Raw genomic sequence first — 24,549 nt, 5'->3', positions numbered from 1 at the left:
GGTGCTATTTAATGTGTTTGTACGTTTGACTAAGTGGGGCATGAGAGAGGTGATGATCATCCTGGGGGAGCTGGGGGCACACCACCGAGACCTGCACACATTAGTCAGGAAACAAAACATAGACCTGCTTCTTTCATTATTGGTGGTTCCAGATTTGAGCAAAGTGTACTATGGCTCATCTGCAGAGAGTGTAGTCTCACCTGCCCAAATGTGTAGTCACCTTATTTAAGTCCGAGTATTTCTATTTCTCTAGCAGTCATCTAGGCCCCTTGGCCCTGGACATGCCCGATGAACCTGCTGAGTTTCTGAAGTGAGCTTTCTATTCTGCTCTCCACAGTGGATGCCACCGTTTCCCCACTTTCCTTTAGTCTGTGAGTCTATGCAGAAGCCTCAGTCACCACTTAGAGAAAACTGAATCCATGTGAAGGGAACTGCTCCACCTTCTGGTCACCAGTCTGCAAACTTCCTTGTATCTCCTTGTACCTGCTCTGCCTTCTGTGTCACCATGGTGGAGGAGTTGGCTTTTTTCTAAAGCTGACCTCTTCACCATTTTCTGAACTCCATTTTCTGTCACCTTTCTTTACTTTTAACTGGTCTTCTCATCAGCATTAAAACCAGCTCATTTCTCTCTCATTAAAAAACAAAAAATACCTTTATTTAACCCAGCTCTTTCTTTCCATCCCCTCCCCTGCTTCCCTTTTCTCTTTCCTTTCCTTTTCTTTTCTCTTTTCTTTCTTTCTTTTTTTTGTTTTTGAGATGATCTCACTCTGTCACCCTGGGTAGGATGCCATGGCATCATCATAGCTCATAGCAACCTCAAACTCCTGGGCTCAAGTGATCCTCCTGCCTCAGCCTCCTGAGTAGCTGAGACTACAGGCACCTGCCACCACCCCTGGCTAGTTTTTCTATTTTAGTAGAGACGGGGTCTTGCTCTTGCTCAGGCTGGTCTCAAATTCGTGAGCTCAAGGGATCCTCTTGCCTAGGCCTCCCAGAGTACTAGGATTACAGATGTGTACCACTGCACCTGGCCAACCCAGCCCCTTCGTCGCCTGTAATGCTCAATATTTAGTCATTAAAAAGATTAATTTCGTATGACTTTTTGTCTTTTGCTTTAAATTATATAATGTGAAATTAAGGGAAGAAACCATTGCAATTGTTTGTAAATTAAATTTTAAAAGCTTTTAGCTCAAGGGCACATAGCTTCCAAGTAACAAAACCAGTATTCTAATCTTAACTCTGAAGGTAGACTCTGCTGAAAACTCTCTGCTGGCTTTGTGGTTTAGGTCACAAGTGATCTCAGCAATAGCAAATTTGGTAGAGAGGAGGGCTGGAAGCCAGATTGGAATAGTTAAGAGTTCAGGATACGCTCCCCCCCCCTTCTTTGCAGCTAAAGTTCTAGAAAAAGCACATTACCTGATACATAGGAAGTAGTCAGAAAAATGTAACATTTGACATGGTTTTTCTTTTCTTTTCTTTTCTTTTTTTTTTTTTCTACTCAGAGTTTATTTTCATTTGAAGATATCAATCATGAACAATACAAGTTCTTCTTGCCTGGCAAATGTCCATGTGATTCCGTTAACGTCTAAGTGTAGATACAGTATTTTTTTTTTTTTTTTTTTTTGCTGTAGAATCTGTGTTTTATATAACTTCTTATGAAGTAGTTGTCATTCACATAGTTGGCTGAAAATGAAAACTGGTTCTCCACAGAACTGATAAATGACTAGATTCTTGGTTCTTTCATGATATTATGACATTAAACCATTAAAAATAATAAAAGCAATTTAATATAAATTACTAGCATTTACAAAACAGTAAAATTGTGAAAAATTGTATTGCAACCAAATGCACCAAATCCCGTGAACAGGAAATTGAAGTGATGCTGCTGGAGGAGACTAAAAGGCTTTTCAGCCAGTTCGCTTTCGATCCACACTGCACCCAGCCCAACCTGTTCAGCATAGTGAAACTAATGCTTGGGTTTGACTTTTTTTCCAAAACAAAAAAGCAGCTGTGAACCGTAAAGTAAGAGTCGTGGAGTGTACAAGTCTCCCATGGTCCCAGCTGCAGCACAGCTGACTTGGCTGTCCCCATTCCTCTTTTTATTTGATAGAGTACTTCATTTAGCCACTCTGGAAGAATTTATTTTCTTTATATCAAATGGGCTCAGAATCAGCGTCCCGTTTTTGAATTTTCCAACCTGTCCGGTTGGTCCACTTGACAAAATGCTGGGAGCTGACTTCTTCTATTTGGGTTCCTGTCTTCCTGTCCTTTCCTTTTCTTTGTTTTTGAAAATATCTGTTTCATGAGCCATTCTCTTTTCCTTTGCTGCCTTTTTTCCTTTGATTTGCTCCTGCAAAACCTTGTAATTGATGTAACTATTTTTGGGAGGCTTAGCCGCAGGATTATTGCACGTTCCTGTTCCAGGACTCTTTCCTTTCCTTTTCCATAACCCGTGATCCCAAACCCGTGTACTTCCAAACGAGCCTTTTCTAGGTTAAATTCTTGTGCATCCACATCTTTCTTAGAAATGCTAGCTTTAGTCTTTATGCTCTCTTCTTGGTCTGGCTTCAGTTTTCTTTCTTTCTTTTTGCTGCTATGAAATTCTACCACTTCTATTTGTTCCCTGTTATTCTTTAGGGAAGAGGAAGATATTGTAGTAGCTAGGACTTCTGGTCCATACGGGAGACCTGCCGGGGTGCCAGCAGGTGCACAGTGCAGCTCTTCTCTAAGTTTTTGGAAGAAGCTGGAGGCACTCTTCCTCTGCCCTCTTAGGAGAAAACCGGGTGAGGGAGCTGGCTCTGCTGCCAGGGGCACTGACGGCCCCACACCTGTCTTCTTATTTCTGTTCTTTCTGATCCTCTTCTGTTCTGTTTCACCTTCGGTCTCTCCAGAGTCGTAGAGGTTCTGCAGTAGAGGATTTAAAAGTGTCGGAGAACCCAGAGACGCGGCTGAGCACGGCCCCTCCTCTTGCGCCGTTGCGTGGTCGGCCACTGACACCGATACAGTATTTTTTAATAGAAAAACAGGGCAGTATGGTTAATTAGCAAAAAAGCAACTGCTTTAGCTAAGAAGGTACAAAAACTGGTAATGTCCATAAATATAACAAGAAGCTAAGTGAAGAAATACATAGCAGACTGTTTTTCCTATATAATATTTGAATATGCAAACTAAGACACCTGTGGCACTTTACACAAAAATAGGAAGATACCATGCATACCCACCCATCCAGGCCCCACCCCTCCCCCACGTGGATTTCCAAAACGTGGCAAATTCTAGGGTTACAAGGACAGGAAGGTATACAGAAGCAGCAAGACTGCGAGCTCTGACCTGCTACACAAAGAAGGAACCTTCTTGGAGTTTTTTTTTTTTTTTTTTTGTAGAGACAAAGTCTTACTTTATGGCCCTCGGTAGAGTGCCATGGCCTCACACAGCTCACAGCAACCTCCAACTCCTGGGCTTAAGGGGTTCTCTTGCCTCAGCCTCCCAAGTAGCTGGGACTACAGGCGCCCGCCACAACGCCCGGCTATTTTTTGGTTGCAGTTCAGCCGGGGCCGGGTTTGAACCCGCCACCGTCGGTATATGGGGCCGGCGCCTTACCAACTGAGCCACAGGCGCCGCCCAAGAAGGAGCCTTCTTGACGGTTGTAAAGCATGAGGCTTGACACAGTTTTCATCCGTTCCATAACCCAATGGGTTCCTGCCCTGCTGTCAGGCGCTGTCCTTGGTGCTGGAGGTACAGCAGAGTGTGAATGGACAAAATTGCCCGACCTGTAGAGGTACAGCTAAGCTCCCTTGTCAGCAGCTTCCCTTCCCTCTGTTAAAGGAGGGTTTATTTAGCTGGTGTCCTCGATCATCTTGTTTCTTCCTGGGTTGTTTCACATATTCCTGGAATGTCTGTTGCCATCCTTCAGTGTTTCTGAACTCTGTCTTCCACTCAGCTCAGAAACCCTTTGCTAGATCCTAGACCATCTCAAAGTGCAGTATCTTATATAGCAGTCATTTATTTTTTTTCATGGATCTGCAATTTGGGTGGTGCTTGGGAAGAACGCTGCTTCTCTGTGTCATCACAGTCTCAGCCGGAGTGGCTCGACCAGGGTGAGACAGTTCACTTTCAGGATGTCCCACTTCGCTGGGTACTGGACATGGGCTGGGGCTCCACATTGCTGTCTGCGATGACCAATAGTTCAGACTTGTTTAAAGCAGGGTAGCAACTCATGTGGTGACTCAGAGCTCCAAGTTAAGGGCCTTTTCTAATCTAATCTTGGAAGTCATAGTGTCACTTCTACCATAATCGTAAGTCCACCCAGATCCAAGAGAAGGAAACATATACCCTGTTTGTCAAAGAGAAATTGGCAGAGTGACATTGTAAAAAGAGCATGTGAAATGGAAAATATTGTAGCCATCTTTGGAAAGTGTCATCTGCCACGTTGTCCACAAACCTGCTTTTTTCTCGAATGTTCTCTCATTCAGTAATTGGCCTCCCTGTCCCCATGGGTGAGAAACCTAGGAGCAAATTTGACACCTCTTTCTTCTTTTAATTCTGTAGCAACCTGCCCTCCACCCTGCCTAGGCAGTATCTTATATTGCAGTCATTTGCTGTGTAAGACTCAGTCGTCCATTCTCAAATCCCCCGTCCTCTCTGCTGCCTTTCCAGGACCGTAGTGTCGGCCATCATATCTCTCTCCTCCGTGACGGTCTCCTAACCAGTCTTCCTACAGGCAGTCTTTCACTTTCCAGTCTATTGTTTTTATTCTGCTTCCTATGTAGTCTTCTAACGTAAAACCCATTTAGGGTATACTCTTCCTTAAAACCCATTAAACATTTCTCAGTACTCCTGCACTAGAGAACAAAGTGCAATCTCTGGCTGGGGCTTTGTGTGTTTTTTGTTTGTTTGTTTTTTTAGTCAGAGTCTCACTCGGTCCCCCTGGGTAGAGTGCCATGGCATTCGTCACAGCTCACAGCAGCCTCAAACTCCTGAGCTCAGGTGATTCTCCTGCCTCAGCCTCCTGAGTATCTGAGACTACAAGCACTCACCACAATGCCCAGCTAATTCTTCTGTTATTTTTAGTAGAGACAGGATCTCATTCTTGCTCAGGCTGGTCTCAAACTTCTGAGGTCAAGCGATCCTTCAGCCTCAGCCTCAGCCTCCTGGCATTCTGGAATGATAGGCGTGAGCCACCTTGCCTGACCAAGGCTTTATGTCTTAATGGCTCCTGCCTATTCAGATTCATTTTGGATCTTCTAGCTGCTTTTTCTTTTTTAAAACTTACTAATACCTAATACAATGTAAATATTATGTAAATAGTTGTTATATTTACAATTTCTGTTTTTACTATTGCATCATTAATTTTTATTGTTTTGTGGGGTTTTTTTGGCAAATATTTTTAAATAGGGAAGACTGACGGTATGTTTTATTTACCTCTGTATCCACAGCACCTAGATGGACACTGATTCTTTACTGAAAGAATGAATAAATTAGTATCATGAGTTTGGGATTCAATCAACTTTAAGAATGTTTAGCAATTAATTTCTTTTTTTCTTTTTTTTCATCGTGTCACAGCTCACAGCAACATCAAACTCTTGGGTTTAAGCGATTCTCTTGCCTCAGCCTCCCAAATAGCTGGGACTACAGGCGCCTGCCACAACTCCCAGCTATTTTGTTGTTGTTGTAGTTGTCATTGTTTGGCAGGCCTGGGCTGGGTTCAAAGCCGTCAGCTCTGGTGTATGTGGTTGGCACCCAAGTTGCTGAGCTGCAGGCACTGAGCCTAGCAATTTAGTTTTGAAATTAAGGGCCAGACCTTGGAATGGCTAACGTTTCCAAAGTAGTATGAGAAGTCTGTGAATAGCCAGTCTGCCCTCTGTGGGCAGAAGCTCCTTCTACCTCCTTCCCCTCCCCCGCCTCCTCCACTTCTTTCCTCTTCCCCTGCCAAAAGTAGTAGTGTGTAGTTTAAACTGCAACACTTTTGACTTGTGATGCAGAAAATTCAGAGGAGAATTTTTAAAGGGGAAGCTGCTGCATCCATTTCCTAAACCATTCATCCTGAGTCTTCTAGCATCTGCCACTTTCTCCTTCTTTCAGTTCCTCCCAAGTTCTGTTCTTCCCGCCGAAGGTTCTCGCTTTCACACCAGCTGTTCTGTCTGCCACACTCTGCTCCATTATTCACGTCTGTATGAATATCATGTTCTCAAAAGAAGCCTGGATTAGAATCTCAATACATGTTATAAATGAGTTTGCATTTGTACATGTACGTGTAAAGGTATTAAAAATATATGAGCATACACATGTGCACATCGCTTTGCATGTGTGCAAAGGTTTTATAAAAGTGTTTTTCACAAGTTACAGTTATCAGTGGTATATTTAGAAATTATATTTAGAGGCAGTGCCCATAGCTTAGTGGGTAGGGCTCCAAGCCACATACACTGAGGCTTTGAACCCGGGTTCGAACCCAGCCCAGGTCAGCTAAACAACGATAACTGCAATGAAAAAATGGCCAGGCATTGTGGTGGGTGCCTATAGTCCCAGCTTCTCGGGAGGCTGAGGCAAGAGAATGGCTTGAGGCCAAGAGTTTGAGGTTGCTGTGAGCTGTGACATCAAGGCACTCTACCAAGGATGACATAGTGAGACTGACTCAAAATATATATATATATATATTTAGAAATGACAAGTATTTGTGTTTGAGAATATATGTACATATTTACCATGAATTGCATTATATTATTTTGTTTAGTATCCACTATTGTTCAAAATGGACATATCAGGGCGGTGCCTGTGGCTCAGTGAGTAAGGTGCCAGCCCCGTATACCAAGGGTAATGGGTTTGAACCCGGCCCCAGCCAAACTGCAACAAAAAAATAGCCAGGCATTATGGCAGGCGCCTGTAGTTCCAGCTACTGGGGAGGCTGAGGCAAGAAAATCACCTAAGCCCATTAGTTGGAGGTTGCCGTGAGCTGTGTGGCCATGGGCACTCTACTGAGGGTGATAAAGTGAGACTCTGTCTCTAAAAAATAAAAAATAAATAAAAAAAATTCTAAAAGTTGTTTAAAAAGAAAAAAATGGATATCAGATGTTGGTCTGGTTCAGAGTTGTTTTGTTCCCTCTTTTGTACCCTGTCCTCTGAATGAGGATTGTTCATCCTCCTGTTCAAGGTAAAGAGACTGCTGCAATGAAAGCTGACCTCCTGAGGGCCAGGAATATGAAAAGGTACATCAACCAGCTGACTGTGGCCAAGAAGCAGTGTGAGAAGAGAATCAGAATCCTGGGCGGCCCTGCCTATGAGCAGCAAGAGGAGGGCACCTGGGATGAGGGGGAAGGGCCTCAAAGTCAGAAGGTAGGACTTCAGACTTTTCTTGTTTTTACCATCTCAGGTTTATTGTAAACACATAACCACATATGCAGTCTTTCAACTTTTTAGTATTTTAGTATTTTCCTTTCTTAGAACTTATATCTGCTGTTAGATGCCAAATAAATCTTGTTTTTTCTGTTGTTTGTTGTTTGTTGTTTTGAGACAGAGTCTCATCCTGTTACCTTGAATAGAGTGCTATGGCATTATCATAGCTCACAGGAACCTCAAACTGTTGGGCTCAAGAGATCCCCTTGACTTAGCCTCCTCAGTAACTGAGACTATAGGTGCCTGCTACAATGCCTATCTAATTTTTCTATTTTTAGTAGAGATGGGGTCTCACTCTTACTCCGGCTGGTCTCGAACTCCTGCACTCAGGGATCCTCTCACCTCGGCTTCCCAGAGTGCTGAGATTACAGACGTGAGCCACTGCTCCTGGCCCAAATAAATCATTGTCGAACGAGTGAATGATTCAGGAAGGTGATAGAAGAGATTTATCAATTTGCCAAGAGTACTGTGTTATATTGGTTATGATCTTTAAAAAATGCAATTTTTTGTAAACGTAGAAATTAGTCCATTGGACATTAAAGCAAACTGATACTTAAAATTTGATTTTTTTCTTTTTAGAAAACTTTCTTAAATTCTTTTAATAGATTCTTCAATTTCAAGATATCTTGGCCAATACTTTCTACAGAAAGCACTTTCGAATGTACATGGAAAGGATGGACAAGACAGCTCTGATTAGTTTTTGGGAGTCTGTGGAGCATTTAAAGAGTGCTAACAAGGTAATGTACGTAGGCTCAGAGGAGTATTCATTGCTAGCTGGTGAAAACTAGTACATGAGGCAAAGTATCTCTCTCTCTGTAGAGAGAAGCTGTAAAATAGACATAAAAGATTATCTTAAACTAAATGTAATGGTATTATGTTACAGTCTATAATGGCAAATAAAATTATTTTTGTGTAGTTAAGAGGAAAAAGATTCATAAATGTACAAAAAGATTGAATTCAGTTTCAGGTAGTTATTTTTTAACATACTATAAGAAGACATACATGTCCACATTACCGTATAATGAATTTGGTCTGGTTGTCTACATTCAGTCTCCTAACTTACCATTTGTAATGTCATAATGTGCATTTTTCGCACTACTTTTAATTTCATTTAAAATATGATTGAGTAAAAGAACACAAACCGTTTTGGTGACACATATTTCTTATAATGAAGAACCCAACAATAAGCAGTGTGCATTTGTTAAGTTCTTAATATATGGTTAAAAATTACATGGATGTATACATATTCTTTTTTTTTTTTTTGGCCAGGGCTGGGTTTGAACACACCACCTTCAGCATACGGGACCGGCGCTCTACCCCTTTGAGCCACAGGCGCCGCCCATGTATACGTATTCTTTATACATACAGTCTTTATGTATAGATACAGTCCTTCTTTGTGGGTTCCACGTCTGTGGATTCAACTAACCACAGACTGGAAATATTGGGGAGAAAAATTACACTGTACTGGACACATACAGATCTTTTCTTCCTTGTCATTATTCCCTAAAAAATATAGTATCATAACTGTTTAATAGTATCCACATTGTGTTGGGTATTATAAGTAATCTAGCAATGACTTGAAGTGTCTGAGAGGATATACAAAGATTCTATGCAAATATGACACCATTTACATTAGGGACTTGAGCAGTTGCAGATTTTGGTTATCTGTGGAAGGTCTGGAACCAGTCCACCCATACCAAGGGAAACTGTGCATGTGTATCTGTGTCTATAAACATAATATATATGTGTGTATAGACATGTATATACATGAGACACGATATTGTGGCGGTATGTAACATTTTGTGGGGTTTAGTAAAATAAGCACAGAGAGCATTTTGTACATTGAATTAACTCATTTGTGTATGAATGTAGTTAGAACAGACCACTGACTTAAAATATATCATTAAATCACAAATGATATTGGTTAAGGAACCAAATATAGTCTCATAGTATTTTTTAATCTTCTTAAGAATCCTGTTATTGTTAATTTACAAGCCACAAATTATCTCATTTTACTCAGTAAAGTATTTGCCAAGTTTATCACTCATTTTAATCACCATGCTTAAGTCCAAGTAACTTCTGACTGCTCTCAAAAGATTATCATAAAGAGCAATCTAAAAATTTTTTCTTAAAAAAATAAAAAATAAAAAGTTTTTCTTAAACTATTGAGGACAGTTTGAAGACTATTAAGGGAAGAGCCTATAGCTCCCTCAAAATAGCCTTTTTTTTTTTTTTTTTTTATGAGACAGAGTCTCACTCTTGCTCAGGCTGGTCTTAAACTCCTGAGCTCAAGTGATCATGCCTTGGCCTTCCAGAGTGCTGGGATTATAGGCATAAGACACTGTGCGTGGCCAAAAATAGTGGCCGTTTGTTAAAAATGTTTAACAAACATTCTGGGATGTTTGTTAAATTAGTATTAGGTTATAATACTATAATACATTCATTTAAGTTGTATAGCTTTGGTTTTTACTACTGCTAAAAACTTTGTATAACAATCCTAGATAGAGAAAGGAAATCTCTCTATAGGCAATGTAAAGATAATGTAAATCAGAAGAGATATATTCCTTTCTAAAGTGGCTGGTGAGGCCAACTGCCACTGAAGGTTGCCATCTGATGTGAGTTTGACCACAGGGGAGTCATTCTGGAGAATATTTTTCTTGTTTCTTAAAATTACACAATTATGATGCTAATTTTAGAAATAAGAAATGGCACTTCTAATTATTTATATTAGATAAAAAGTCAAACTGATTTCACTGATAAATTTTGTCTCTGAGGAATTGAGATTATGCGAAGGACTCCATTGCAGGAGAAAAACTGTTCTCATTATTTTTTCCCTCCAGTGCTTAAAAGAATTTGTATATGTTAAGTGTTCAACATAAAGTGTTCATGTACGGAACCAATGTTTTCTTCCTCCCAGAGTCTAACCTTTACCCTGGGCCCTGAATGTGGACATAAAAGCCTACGCCCCATCCCAGGGCACATCCCAAACGTCATCGTTCCAGCTTTAAAATGCAAAGAATTGAGAGGAAAATAATTTCTCTCAGAGATGATTTTCCTTACCTCTTTCTTTCTTCATCTTCCTTGCTTTTCAGAATGAAATTCCACAATTAGTTGGTGAAATTTATCAGAATTTCTTTGTAGAGAGCAAAGAAATATCTGTGGAAAAATCGCTTTACAAAGAAATTCAGCAGTGTCTTGTAGGAAATAAAGGCATTGAGGTGTTCTGCAAAATCCAGGGAGATGTTTACGAGACCCTAAAGGATAGGTATTACCCTTCATTTATTGTCAGTGACCTGTATGAGAAATTGATGATAAAAGAAGAAAAACATGCCTCACAGTTGATTCCCAACAAGGATGAAATGGTGAGTCACCTTCAATTTTCTGTCACCTTTTTATGGGTAAGCTTTAAAAATGATTAGGTGAGCACATAGTATATGAGCCAAATTTGACATACACCTTTGTCTTTTAATATGCAGGACTTTGAGCAGAATAAAAAGTAAACCTGAATCCCCTTGTGATTCATGTACTTCTTTTTTCTTTCTTTTTTTTTTTGGTCCTTCTGACTTGCTTGCTGGCATCTGCTGACATTGAGTCAGAGCCCTCCTGCCTTCTCTCTCTTTTATTTATTTATTTATTGATTGGTTGACACAGTCTCGTTCTGTCACCCTGGGTAGAGTGCCATGGCATCATAGATCACAGCAACCTCAAACTCCTGGGCTTAAGTGATCCTCCTACTGAGTAGCTGGGAGTACAGGCACCCATCTCAATGCCCAGCTAGTTTTTCTATTTTTATTAGAGACCAGGTTTTGCTCTTGCTTAGACTGGTCTCAGACTCCTGAGCTCAAGTGGTCCTCCTGCCTTGGCCTCCCAGAGTGCTGGGATTACAGGTGTGAGCAACCATGCCCAGCCTTTCTCTTCTTTTAGACACACCCCTGCTTTAACTCTTGGAAAGTCTGTGGGGTGGGACTTCTGTGTCTTGGACCAGCTAAGAGAAGCTATAGGATTGTAGTCCAACCCCAGAATACAGAATCAGTTGGGGGAGGTGAGGGGAGGAACGTGATATGGATAGAGTTACAGGAAATATTTTTGGAGTTGAGAAAAATCAAGTGAAATTAAAATGCTCTAAAAGAAACCTTGTAAGTCATACTTTACATCTAGTTTTCCTGCAGTACACTTGATCATTTTGGACAGCTCCCATCACCATCTCTTGTTTATTGTTAGTGACTTCTAAGAGCTTATAAGGTCTGTGTGAAAAAAAGCAAAGTCTTTTATAGTCATCTTTCATAGAAATATTATAGTTGATCTTGGATTTTTTTCTTTCTGTCTAACTCACTTATCTCTAATTCAAAGGAATCATGTGCTCTTTTGATGATAAGAGAAGTCAGCTTTTGATCTCTGAACTTTTATGTAATCTTCATTTAGATTCTTTTTAAAGGTTTTATGACTTGGTTTTCTTTTCTTTTTTTTTTTTTTTTATTAAATCATAGCTGTGTACATTAATGCGATCATGGAGCACCATACACTGGTTTTATAGACCATTTGACATATTTTCATCACATTGGTTAACATAGCCTTCCTGGCATTTTCTTAGTTATTGTGTTAAGACATTTACATTCTACATTTACTAAGTTTCACATGTACCCTTGTAAGATGCACCGTAGGTGTAATCCCACCAATCACCCTCCCTCTGCCCATCCTCTCCCCTCCCTCTCTCCCCCTTCCCCATATTCTTAGGTTATAATTGGGTTATAGCTTTCATATGAAAGCCATAAATTAGTTTCATAGTAGGGCTGAGTACATTGGATACTTTTTCTTCCATTCTTGAGATACTTTACTATTAAGAATATGTTCCAGCTCCATCCACGTAAATGTGAAAGAGGTAAAGTCTCCATCTTTCTTTAAGGCTGCATAATATTCCATGGTGTACATATACCACAATTTATTAATCCATTCGTGGATCGATGGGCACTTGGGCTTCTTCCATGACTTAGCAATTATGAATTGGGCTGCAATAAACATTCTGGTACAAATATCTTTGTTATAATGTGATTTTTGGTCTTCTGGGTTTATACCTAGTAGAGGAATTATAGTATTGAATGGCAGGTCTATTTTTAGATCTCTAAGTGTTCTCCAAACATCTTTCCAAAAGGAATGTATTAATTTGCATTCCCACCAGCAGTGTAGAAGTGTTCCCTTTTCTCCACATCCACGCCAACATCTCTGGTCTTGGGATTTTGGGATATGGGCTAATCTTACTGGAGTTAGATGATATCTCAAAGTAGTTTTGATTTGCATTTCTCTGATGATTAAGGATGATGAGCATTTTTTCATATGTCTGTAGGCCATGCGCCTGTCTTCTTCAGAGAAGTTTCTCTTCAAGTCCCTTGCCCAGCCTGCAATGGGATCACTTGGTTATTAAACCTTTGTCGGAGATATAACCTGCAAATATCTTCTCCCATTCTGAGGGCTGTCTGCTTGCTTTACTTACTGTGTTCTTGGCTGTGCAGAAGCTTTTTAGTTTGATCAGGTCCCAGTAGTGTATTTTTGAAGCTGCTTCAATTGCCCGGAGGGTCCTCCTCATAAAATATTCGCCTAGACCGATTTCTTCAAGTGTTTTCCCTGCACTTTCTTCAAGTATTTTTATAGTTTCATGTCTTAAGTTTAAATCTTTAATCCAGTGAGAGTCTATCTTAGTTGATGGTGAAAGGTGTGGGTCCAGTTTCAGTCTTCTACAGGTTGCCAGCCAGTTCACCCAACACCATTTGTTAAATAGGGACTCTTTTCCCCACTGAATGTTTTTCCACTTGATTCTGGCAAAGTCTTGAAAGGCGATGCGCTTCCAAGTATTGGTCAATTTCCTTCAGATTTTCATATTTCTGAGAATAAAGTTTCTTATAATATTCATTAAGGATTTTTTGAATTTCTGAGGAGTCTGTTATTATTTCGTCTTTGTCATTTCTGATTGATGAAATCAAAGATTTTACTCTTTTTTTCCTGGTTAGGTTAGCCAAAGGTTTATCTATTTTATTGACCTTTTCAAAAAACCAACTTTTTGATTTATTGCTCTGTTGTATAATTCTATTGTTTTCAATTTCATTTAATTCTGCTCCAATTTTGGTTATTTCTTTTCTTCTGACTTGGTTTTTTACTTACGAAATCATTGAGCTGACTCGTCCAAAAATCACTACTCCTTATGTTTGGTTTTGATAGGTCACAGTTTGTTTTAACTATTAGCTTTCTACTTTAAAACTTCAATGGTTTATAGTACAGAAAATGCTGTAGAGGAGATTATTCAAATTAATAAAAACATCTCTGCTAAACAGATAGACTGAAGAAGGATTTGAACTGACAACTGGTGTGAGAAGTAATAATAAACAAGCAAGAAAAGATGCCCACCTTCCCTTAGGATTAAAGAAGACTAAATAAGACTAATATATATATTAGTGACCTTTTGAGAACTGTTAACTCTCTTTGTTCAAATAATCCCTAGACATGAGAACTTTTGGAAATTTATCCTAAACAAATAATTCAAATTAGGAAAAACGTTTACCCATGAGTACATCTGGATAGCAAGAAAGGAGAATCAACCTACACCAGGAGTGTCAGTAGGAATATGCCTCAGTAAATTATCAGTGCAGCAGGGCACAATGAGGCCATGAAAACTGTAATTGTCAAGACCGATACTCTGAAAACCCAGTGTTACACATACACTATACAGTGTTACACTATTATATGAAAATGAATACAAGGTGTGGAATATGTCATTATACGTATACTTATAGACAACTAGAAAAACATGCAAAATGGGAAAAGCTTGTTTTCCATGACTGCCAATACTTTTTTCTCAGAAAAAAAATTTAATTTGCAGTTTGCAATTAATAAAAGAAGAAAAAATATGGAAGAAAGAGAAGGTGTGATCTAACTAGGGCATGGTCCTCAGCATTGTTTTCATGCCTTGTGTGCTGTTGCCACCCATGAGTCTAATTAACATGCTGTTTGATAATCCAGATTTTTCCAAGTTATATATTTCTTTTTTTTATTGTTAAATCATAGCTGTGTACATTTGTGCAATCAAGGGGTACAATGTGCTGGTTTCGTATACAATCTGAAATATTCTCATCAAACTTTCTTAGTTACTGTATGTAGACATTTGTATTCTGCATTTAGTAAGTTTCGCCTGTACCCATTCTAAGATGCACCGTAGGTGTGGCTGCACCCAATACCTTCCCTCCACCCTAACCTCCCCCCTCTCTTCCCCTTCCTTGGCCCTTTCCTCATAGTCTTGTGCTATAGTTGGGTTATAGCCTTAATATGAAAGCTATAGATTAGCTTCATAGTAGGGCTGAGTACACTGGATACTTTTCTTCCTTTCCTGAGATACTTTGCTAAGAACAATATGTTCCAGCTCCATCCATGTAAACATGAAAGAGGTAAAGTCTCCATCTTTCTTTAAGGCTGCATAATATTCCATGGTATACATGTACCACAATTTTCTAGTCCATTCGTGGGTCGATGGGCACTTGGGCTTCTTCCATGACTTAGCAATTATGAATTGGGCTGCAATAAACATTCTGGTACAGATGTCTTTGTTATATTGTGATTTTTGGTCTTCTGGGTATAAACCTAGAAAAGGAATTATAGGATCGAATGTTGGGTCTATTTTTAGGTCTCTAAGTATTCTCCAAACATCCCTCCAGAAGGAACATATTAGTGTGCATTCCCACCAGCAGTGTAGGAGTGTGCCCTTTTCTCCACATCCACACCAACATCTCTGGTTTTGGGATTTTGTTATGTGGGCTCCTCTTACTGGGGTTAGGTGATATCTCAAAGTAGGTTTGATTTGCATTTCTCTGATGATTAAGGATGATGAGCTTTTTTTCATGTGTTTGTAGATCATGCGTCTATCTTCTTTAGAGAAGTTTCTCTTCAAGTCCTTTGCCCACCCTGAGATGGGGACACGTGTTCTTTTCTTGCTAATACATTTGAGTTCTCTGTGGATTTTGGTTATTAGACCTTTATCGGAGGTATAACCTGCAAATATTTTCTCCCATTCTGAGGGATGTCTACTTGCTTTATTTACTATGTTGTTGGCTGTGCAGAAGCTTTTTAGTTTGATCAGGTCCCAGTGTGTATTTTTGATACTGCTTCAATTGCCTGGAGGGTCCTCCTCATAAAATATTCGCCCAGGCCGATTCCTTCAAGAGTTTTCCCTGCACTTTCTTCAAGTATTTTTATAGTTTCATGTCTTAAGTTTAACTCTTTTATCCAGTGAGAGTCTATCTTAGTTAATGGTGAAAGGTGTGGGTCCAGTTTCAATCTTCTATAGGTCGCCAGCCACTTCACCCAGTACCATTTGTTAAATAGGGAATCTTTTCCCCACTGAATGTTTTTAATTGGCTTGTCAAACATCAAGTAACGGTAAGTAGCTGGATTCATCTCTTGGTTCTCTATTCTGCTCCAGACAACTACTTCTCTGTTTCTGTGCCAATACCATGCTGTTTTGATCATTATCGATTTATAGTACAGACTCAGGTCTGGTAGCATGATTCCTCTTGCTGCGTTTTTATTGCTGAGTAATGTTTTGGCTATTTGAGGTTTTTTCTGATTCCATATAAAACAAAGTATTTTTTCAAGATCTTTAAAGTATGACAATGGAGCTTTAATAGGAATTGCATTAAAATTATATATTGCTGGGCGGCGCCTGTGGCTCAGTCGGTGGGGCGCCGGCCCCATATACTGAGGGTGACGGGTTCAAACCCGGCCCCGGCCAAACTGCAACCAAAAAATAGCCGGGCGTTGTGGTGGGCACCTGTAGTCCCAGCTACTTGGGAGGCTGAGGCAAGAGAATCGCTTAAGCCCAGGAGTTGGAGGTTGCTGTGAGCTGTATGAGGCCACGGCACTCTACCCAGGGCCATAAAGTGAGACCCTGTTTCTACAGAAAAAACAAAAAATTATATATTGCTTTGGGTAGTATAGACATTTTAATAATGTTGATTCTTCCCAGCCATGAGCATAGTATGTTTTTCCATTTGTTAACATCTTCAGCTATTTCTTTTCTTAAAGTTTCAGAGTTCTCTTTGTAGAGATCTTTCACGTCCTTTGTTAGGTATACTCCCAAATATTTCATCTTCTTTGGCACTACTGTGAATGGAATAGAGTCCTTCACTGTTTTTTTGGCTTGGTTATTGTTGGTATATATAAAGGCTACAGATTTATGGGTGTTGATTTTGTAGCCTGAGACATTGCTGTATTCCTTGATCACTTCTAAGTTTTGTAGTAGAGTTCCTAGTGTTTTCCAGATATACGATCATATCATCTGCGAAGAGTAAAAGTTTGATCTCTTCTGACCCTATGTGGATGCCCTTGATCGCCTTTTCTTCCCTAATTGCAATGGCTAAAACTTCCATTACAATGTTAAAGAGCAATGGAGAAAATGGGCAACCTTGCCTGGTTCCTGATCTAAGTTGAAATGATTTCAATTTAACTCCATTCAATACAATATTGGCTGTGGGTTTGCTGTAGATGGCCTCTATTAGTTTAAGAAATGTCCCTTCTATATCAATTTTCTTAAGTGTTCTGATCACGAAGGGATGCTGGATATTAACAAAAGCTTTTTCTGCATCAATTGAAAGAATCAGATGGTCCTTATTTTTTAGTTTGTTTATGTGCTGAATTACATTTATAGATTTATGTATATTGAACCAGACTTGAGACCCTGGGATAAATCCCACTTGGTCGTGGTGTCTAATTTTTTTGATGTGTTGTTGGATTCTGTTTGTTAGGATCTTATTGAGTATTTTAGCATCAATATTTATTAGTGATATTGCTCTATAATTTTCTTTTCTTGTTGGGTCTTTCCCTGGTTTGGGGATCAAGGTGATGTTTGCTTCATAGAATGTGTTGGGTAACATTCCTTCTTTTTCTATATTTTGGAAGAGGTTTAGTAATATAGGTACTAGTTCCTCTTTAAAGTTTTGGTAGAATCTGACGTAAAGCCATCTGGTCCCGGGCTTTTCTTTTTAGGGAGATTTTGTATAGTTGATGCCATTTCAGAACTTGATACAGGCCTGTTCAACCTTTCCACTTCATTCTGGCTAAGTCTTGGTAGGTGGTGTACTTCCAGGTATTGGTCGATTTCTTTCAGATTTTCATATTTGTGAGAGTAGAATTTCTTGTAGTATTCGTTAAGGATTTTTTGAATTTCTGAGGGGTCTGTTTTTATTTCATCGTTACCATTTCTGATTGATGAAATTAGAGATTGTACTCTTTTTTTTTTTCCTGGTTAGGTTGGCTAAAGGTTTATCTATTTTATTGATCTTTTCAGAAAACCAACTTTTTGATTTATTGGTCTGTTGTATAATTATTTTGTTTTCAATTTCGTTTAGTTCTGCTTTGATTTTGGTTATTTCTTTTCTTCAGCTCAGTTTGGGGTTGGAGTGTTCTTCCTTCTCCAGTTGCTTGAGATGTCCCATTAAGTTATTAAGTTCCTCTCTTTCCGTTTTCTTGAGGAAGGCTTGCAGTGCTATAAATTTCCCTCTTAGGACTGCCTTTGCAGTTCCCAGAGGTTCTGATAATTTGTGTCTTGATTGTTGTTTTGTTCCAAAAATTATATCTATATAACCCATCTATCCTTCAGCATAAGGTTGTTTAGCTTCCATGTTTTTGTATGGGTATGCAGGTTCCTGTTGTTATTGAGTTCAACTTTTATTCCATGATGGTCTGAGAAGATGCAAAGAATAATTTCTATTTTTTTTAATTTGCTGAGGTTAGATTTGTGGCCTAGGATGTGGTCGATTTTGGAGTATGTTCCATGGGGTGATGAGAAGAATGTGTATTCAGTTTTGTTGGGATGAAATGTTCTGTAGATGTCTGTTAAGTCTGGATGTTGAATGGTTAAGTTTAAATCTAAAATTTCTTTGCTTAGTTTTTTTGGAGGATATATCCAGCACTACTAAAGAGGTTTTAAAATCTCCAACTACTATGGAACTGGAGGAAATCAAGTTGCTATGTCTGTTAGAGTTTCTCTTATAAACTGAGGTGCGTCCTGGTTGGGTGCATAAATATTAATAATTGAAATGTCATCATATTGAGTATTACCTTTAACAAATATGAAGTGTCCATCTTTATCCTTCCTTATTTCGATTGGTTTAAAGCCTATTGCGTCTGCGAATAGGATGGCAACGCCTGCTTTTTTCTGCTTTCCATTGGCCTGGAGTATAGATGACCATCCCTGCACCTTGAGTCTATATTTGTCTTTTAATGTAAGATGTGATTCTTGTATGTAGCAGATATCTGGCTTGAGTTTTTGTATCCAGTCAGCCAACCTGTGCCTCTTTAGAGGACAATTTAAACCATTCACATTAATTGAGAATATTGATAAGCCTTTCGAGAGTCCGGTGGACATTTTTAATCCTTTTGCGACTGTGGAAATTGGAATTTGATCAAAATTTTCTGGGTGGGTTTACTTTTGTGGTGGGGGATTACACTGGTCTTTATGGAGGATAGGTCTGGGACTATTCTGGAGAGCTGGTTTAGTTATGGCAAATTTCTTCAACATGTCAATGTCATTGAAGTATTTAATTTCTCTGTCATAAATGAAACTCAGTTTAGCTGGGTACAGGATCCTGGGTTGAAAGTTATTTTGTTTTAGGAGATTAAAGGTTGATGACCATCGTCTTCTAGCTTGAAAGGTTTCAGCAGAGAGATCTGCAGTTATTCTAGTATTCTTGCCCTTCTAGGTGGTTTTCTTTTGGCGGCTTTCAGAATTTTCTCCTTCATATTAACTTTAGTGAAATTGATTATGATGTGTCTGGGGGATGTCTTATTTGGGTTGAGTTGTGCTGGAGTTCTGAAACTGTCTGCTATCTGACTTTCAGAATCTCTTGGCATGTCTGGAAAGTTCTCCTTCATAATCTCATGGAGAAGAGACTCTGTGCCTTGTGAAGTCACTTTGTCACTTTCAGGGATCCCTATAAGATGAATATTGGTTTTCTTCGAATTGTCCCAGAGCTCTCTCAGAGAGTGATCTGTTTTTGCCCTCCATTTCTCTTCCTCTTTGAGAGCTTGGGAGCGTTGGAAAGCTTTGTCTTCAATGTCAGAAATCCTTTCTTCTGCTTGCTCTTCTGTTACTAAGGGATTCTACTGTGTTTCTCAGATCTTTGAGAGCTGCAACTTCTTGTCTCAATGTGTCGAAATCTTTGGTCGTTTGGTCTTTGAATTCGTTGAATTCTTGAGATATCTTTTGGGTTGCTGCTTGGAATTTTAATTTGATCTTATTTGCTATCTGGATTCTGATTTTGATTTCTGACATCTCAGCTATTTGTTTGTGCATGGGATCTTGTGCTGTGTCTGCCCCATTGATCCTTGGAGGAGTTGATCTACTCTGATTATTCATATTGCCAGTTTTTCTGTTGATTTCACCTCATGATTGTTTTTCCCCATTACCTCTGGCCGTCCTCAGTGTTGAAGAGGTGTCTCTCCAAGATTAGACCCCAGCGGGATCACTCTATTGTTGCTGGATCTTTGTAGGGTGTGACCCTGTGTATTTCCTCTGGGGCTGCCCCAGCCAGGGAGTTCTGGTTGTGGAAGGAGCTCCGGAGTGTACCCGGATCCAGCAACAGGGTGGGAGGTTGGTGCACATGGTTCTGGGAGTGCCTGGTGCCCAGTGACCTTGGCACAGAGAGCCCAAGGCTCCAGCAGTCTCTGGCCAGGAGAAGGGCTCTGCGCAGAGGCAGGGAGGGCTCCGGAGGTCACGCCGCTGCCCAAGTCCCTGGCCAGATGAGCTGGCCCGTGTGGAGACAGGGATGGTACAGGAGGGAGGGAAGACATGGGGTTATGCCGTTCCCGCAGTTCCTTGTCAGGGCATGCGGAGGCCCAGCGGGTGCAGCTCTTATGGTGGTCCAGGCGGTGCCAAGCCCAGGCGTTTGAGGTTGCTATGAGCTGTTGACGCCACAGCACTCTACTCAGGGCAATAGCCCGAGGCTCCAGTGTGCCAAAACCTGTCTCAGCTCAGCGGCTCAGTCTGGGGCCACAGACAATGCCCAAAGTTCTCCGCACTCCTCCTCAAGCTTTCCCCAAGGCAGTTCAACTGAGTGCCAAGTCAAAAAACACCGAAACAATTCACAGGTAAGGCCTCTCAGGTTTGCCGTCTCACGGCTGCTGGCGGCATTAGGTCCATAGAACACACGCAACCACTTGCCAGTTTTCCACTGTTTTTGTCCACCTCTTGGGGTCCAGAAGTCCCTTGCTGTCTCCCTGTATCCTCAAAGGATGATCATAGGCAGATCCCACCAGCCAGCGATGCCTGGAGTCTTATCTCCCCAGACTCACGGTGCCCAGTTGCAGGGAAGCTGTTACTCGGCCACCATCTTGCTCCACCTCTTCCCCCAAGTTATATATTTCTTTGCAAATCTTGTCACTTTCAAATGCTAGCTATTTTACTTACAAAATAATCTACCTAGTGGTTTGTAAATTACATCTTCAAAAGAAAGACTGAAAGAAATACAATCTTACTAATGGGGATTTGGAAATTTTCTTTTAAAGGGACTTGCATGAGGTTTATATTCTTATGAGACTGGAAATAAGCCAAATCTCAATGTCTTTGTGAAGGATTAGGCATAAAATATTCATGTGGTGCTGAGAAGTTGCCTTGCTTTATTTCATGTAGATTTCCATGGATATACCTCTTTGGTAATAATGGCATAGGATTTTTCCCTCCTTAGTTTAGGCTATTAAATGTTTCCTTTTTGTACTGTCATTCTGTTTAGCAATTTCTTTGGTTCCAAATACTTTGGTTTCTTTGTTTGTTTGTTTTTCCCACTTTGCGTAGAAAAAGCAGTCTGCCTGTAAGCTTCCTGCTTCAGTATTCTTTTCTTTGGAACAGTGTATTTTAATCATATAGAATCTGAGCATAGTACAATAGGTAATAATTACCAAATTTTGTTATTATAAGATACTAGTGACGTGTGACTTTTTTCTGCACAGAGTCCTCGAGGTGAGGCTGGTGAGGAAGCTGTAGAGGGAGGTACCAGTCCGATTAATGAACAAGCCAGTTTCGCTGTAAACAAACTACGAGAACTAAATGAGAAACTTGAATATAAAAGGCAAGCTCTAAATTCTATTCAAAATGCACCAAAACCTGACAAGAAGGTAACTTTTTGCTTTTAAGGTTGTCTTTGAAAAGTTTCCATTTGTCTAATTTGGTAGAGGAGTTTTTCTTTTCTGTTAAAAAGCATTTATTGCTTTAAAAAGATTTTGTTTTAAACTGTGAGCAAGTTCCGTTGTTATTTCTTTATTTCTAGGATAGAATTAGAAAAGCATTTTGTTTTTAATCTTTTATGGTATGGAGTTCTTTCCCAGCCATCAACTGTGAGTAACTCTGTTCTTTGTGTCCGGCCCACAGTGCCTTTGGGGAAGGGGGCTAAGCTTTCTCTTGTGATGAAGTCATTTCTGGAAGTAAGTTAAAGTCCCTTGGCATATGGGGCCGGCGCCTTACCGACTGAGCCATAGGCGCTGCCCTTTCATGAAAGCAGGTTCTTTAAGAGATGCCTGTACACCCATATTCATGCAGCATTATTCACAACGGCCAAAAGGTGGAAGCAAATCAAGTGTCTATTGATGGATGAATGGTAAATGAAATGAAAAATGCAATGAAATATCATTTAGCCTTTAAAAGGAATGAAATAGGCTGGGTGTGAGACTGAGGCAGGTGGATTGCCTGAGGTCATAGGTTCAAGACCAGCCTGAGGGAGACTCTGTCTCTAAAAAAATAGCCGGGCACTGTGGCAGGCACCTGTAGTCCCGGCTACTTGGGAGGCTGAGGCAAGAGAATTGCTTGTGCCCAAGAGTTTGAGGTTGCTGTGAGCTATGACACCACAGCACTCTAACAAAGGGCGACAAAGTGAGATTCTGTCTCAAAAAAAAAAAAAAAAAGTTTTCTTTTTTTTTTAAACAACAGAAACTTGCTTTTAGGCAAACCTTATCCAGGACCCCAATATATTAAAATCATTGATGCTGGGTTGAAATAGGGAATGGAGGTCTCATGGAAGGCCCCTCTCACCCTGGAGCTTCACCTCCAAGAAAAACTAAAAGTGTGGATGGAGACAAGATGGATAAGAACATGATGAAGTTAGGGAAGTAAAAAGGGACAGATTTTGCCATGAGTGTGATGGGGAAGCTGAGAAACTGAGAGATTAAAGACAGCAGCAAGAATGTGAAAGAGTCACAGTGGAAGATGAGCTACTCATTCAACTTGAGCTGGAAAAAGTGGGATCTCCAAGCAACGCAGAAGTCCCTGCTGAGAGACTGACTCCACGGTGGCGCCAGCTGGTGGCTGCTTCCCTGCCACAGTGCTGGCAGCTTCAAACAGAAGCAGCATATGATGGTGATTATCCAGGTTGGGGACTGACACAGCAAGTCTAAGGAAAGGATGGGACGTGAGGGCTCTCAGGAGCTTTCAAGGACATGCTAGAGAGAGCCAGCCTCTTCCAGGGTGCCCTATGTGCTAAGCCAGATGAGAGGGTTTTCCCTTGTCCCAAGGATGTCCTAGTTGAGCTGGTATAGGTGAGCAGACAAGCTGCTTCAAAAGACAGCACTAGGGCAGTGCCTGTGGCTCAAGGAGTAGGGCGCCGACCCCATATACTGGGGGTGGTAGGTTCAAACCCGGCCCCGGCCAAACTGCAACCAAAAAATAGCCGGGTGTTGTGGCGGGTGCCTGTAGTCCCAGCTACTTGGGAGGCTGAGGCAAGAGAATCGCTTAAGCACAGGAGTTGGAGGTTGCTGTGAGCTGTGTGATGCCATGGCACTCTACCGAGGGCCATAAAGTGAGACTCTGTCTCTACGAAAAAAAAAAAAAAGAACCTGCTTTCAATTCTTACAGGTTTATACCCACAAGTAGGATTGCAGGGTGATATAATAATTCTTTTCTTGGTTTTCTGAGGACCCATCAATCTCTTGCATGTGAATTTCCAGTTTTCCCAGCACCATTTGTTAAAAACTGTCCTTTCCCTGTTGAGTAGTCTTGGCTCCTTTTGTGGAAAATCTTTTGAACACTAATGAGATTTTTGTTTCTGGGCTTATTCTATTGGTCTGTGAGGGCTGTCCAGAAAGTTCCCAGCCATTTACTGTGATAGACACGTGCATGGCTGGATACTTTCCACACAGTCCTCCTATATATGTATTTTTTTTTTTTTGGTGGAGGGTACAATGTGCTGATTTTATATACAATTTGGAATGTTTATGTCAAACTGGTTAACATAGCCTTCACCTCATTTAATTGTGTTAAAACCTTTATACTCTACTCTTAATAGATTTGACATGTCCCCTTGCAATATGCACCATAGGTGAGATCCCACTGATTACCCTCCCACCACCCAGCTCACTCCTTCCCTCACCCTCCTCTTCCCTTCTAAATCCTGGGCTACAGTTGTGTTATATCTTTCATATGAAAGTGTGGGTGATTATATATTGGTTTTGTAATAGTACGGAGCACATCGGATACTTTTTCTTCCATTCTTGAGATATTTTACTAAGAAGAATATGTTCTAGCTCCATCCATGTAAACATAAAAGAGGTAAAGTCTCCATCTTTCTTTAAGACTGCATAATATTCCATGATATACATATACCACAATTTATTAATCCATTCATGGGTCAGTGGACACTTGGGCTTCTTCCATGACTTGGCAATTATGAATTGGGCTGCAATAAACATTCTGGTACAAATATCTTTGTTGTAAAATGATTTTTGGTCTTCTGGATATATACCTAGTAGAGGAATTGCAGGATCAAACAGCAAGTCTACTTTTAGTTCCCTATGTGTTTTCCAAACTTCTTTCCAAAAGGAATGTATTAGCTTGCATTCCCACCAGCAGTGTAGAAGTGTTCCCTTCTCTCCACATCCATGCCAACATCTTTAGTTTTGGGATTTTGTTATGTGGGCTACTCTTACCGGAGTTAGATGATATCTCAAATTGGTTTTTTTTGTTTTTTTTTCGTAGAGACAGAGTTTCACTTCATGGCCCTCGGTAGAGTGCCATGGCATCACACAGCTCACAGCAACCTCCAGCTCCTGGGCTTAAGCGATTCTCTTGCCTCAGCCTCCCGAGCAGCTGGGACTACAGGCGCCCGCCACAACACCCAGCTATTTTTTTGTATGTTTGTTTTTTTG

At 40.4% G+C, this 24,549-nt stretch overlaps 1 protein-coding gene and 1 pseudogene across 3 annotated transcripts in view; one reads left to right on the top strand and one right to left on the bottom strand.

Moving 5' to 3' along the window:
- SNX25 (sorting nexin 25) overlaps nucleotides 1–24,549 on the top strand; it is a 96,520-nt gene that overhangs the window by 49,817 nt on the left and 22,154 nt on the right. For 2 of the 3 annotated variants that reach the window (XM_053584502.1, XM_053584493.1), the window contains exons 7-10: nucleotides 7,142–7,323; nucleotides 7,989–8,120; nucleotides 10,476–10,745; nucleotides 21,367–21,531. In XM_053584502.1, coding sequence (XP_053440477.1) covers nucleotides 7,142–7,323; nucleotides 7,989–8,120; nucleotides 10,476–10,745; nucleotides 21,367–21,531 — 749 coding nt within the window. The remainder of the gene's footprint in view (nucleotides 1–7,141; nucleotides 7,324–7,988; nucleotides 8,121–10,475; nucleotides 10,746–21,366; nucleotides 21,532–24,549) is intronic. The other variant, XM_053584510.1, reaches the window with a different exon arrangement.
- LOC128587769 (uncharacterized protein C1orf131-like) lies at nucleotides 2,114–4,212 on the bottom strand (annotated as a pseudogene).

This window comes from Nycticebus coucang, chromosome 1 (genome assembly GCF_027406575.1).
Source record: "Nycticebus coucang isolate mNycCou1 chromosome 1, mNycCou1.pri, whole genome shotgun sequence".
Lineage (NCBI taxonomy): Eukaryota > Metazoa > Chordata > Mammalia > Primates > Lorisidae > Nycticebus > Nycticebus coucang.
Note: the sequence above shows the minus strand (reverse complement) of the source record. Positions and strands in the feature narration are given on the sequence as shown.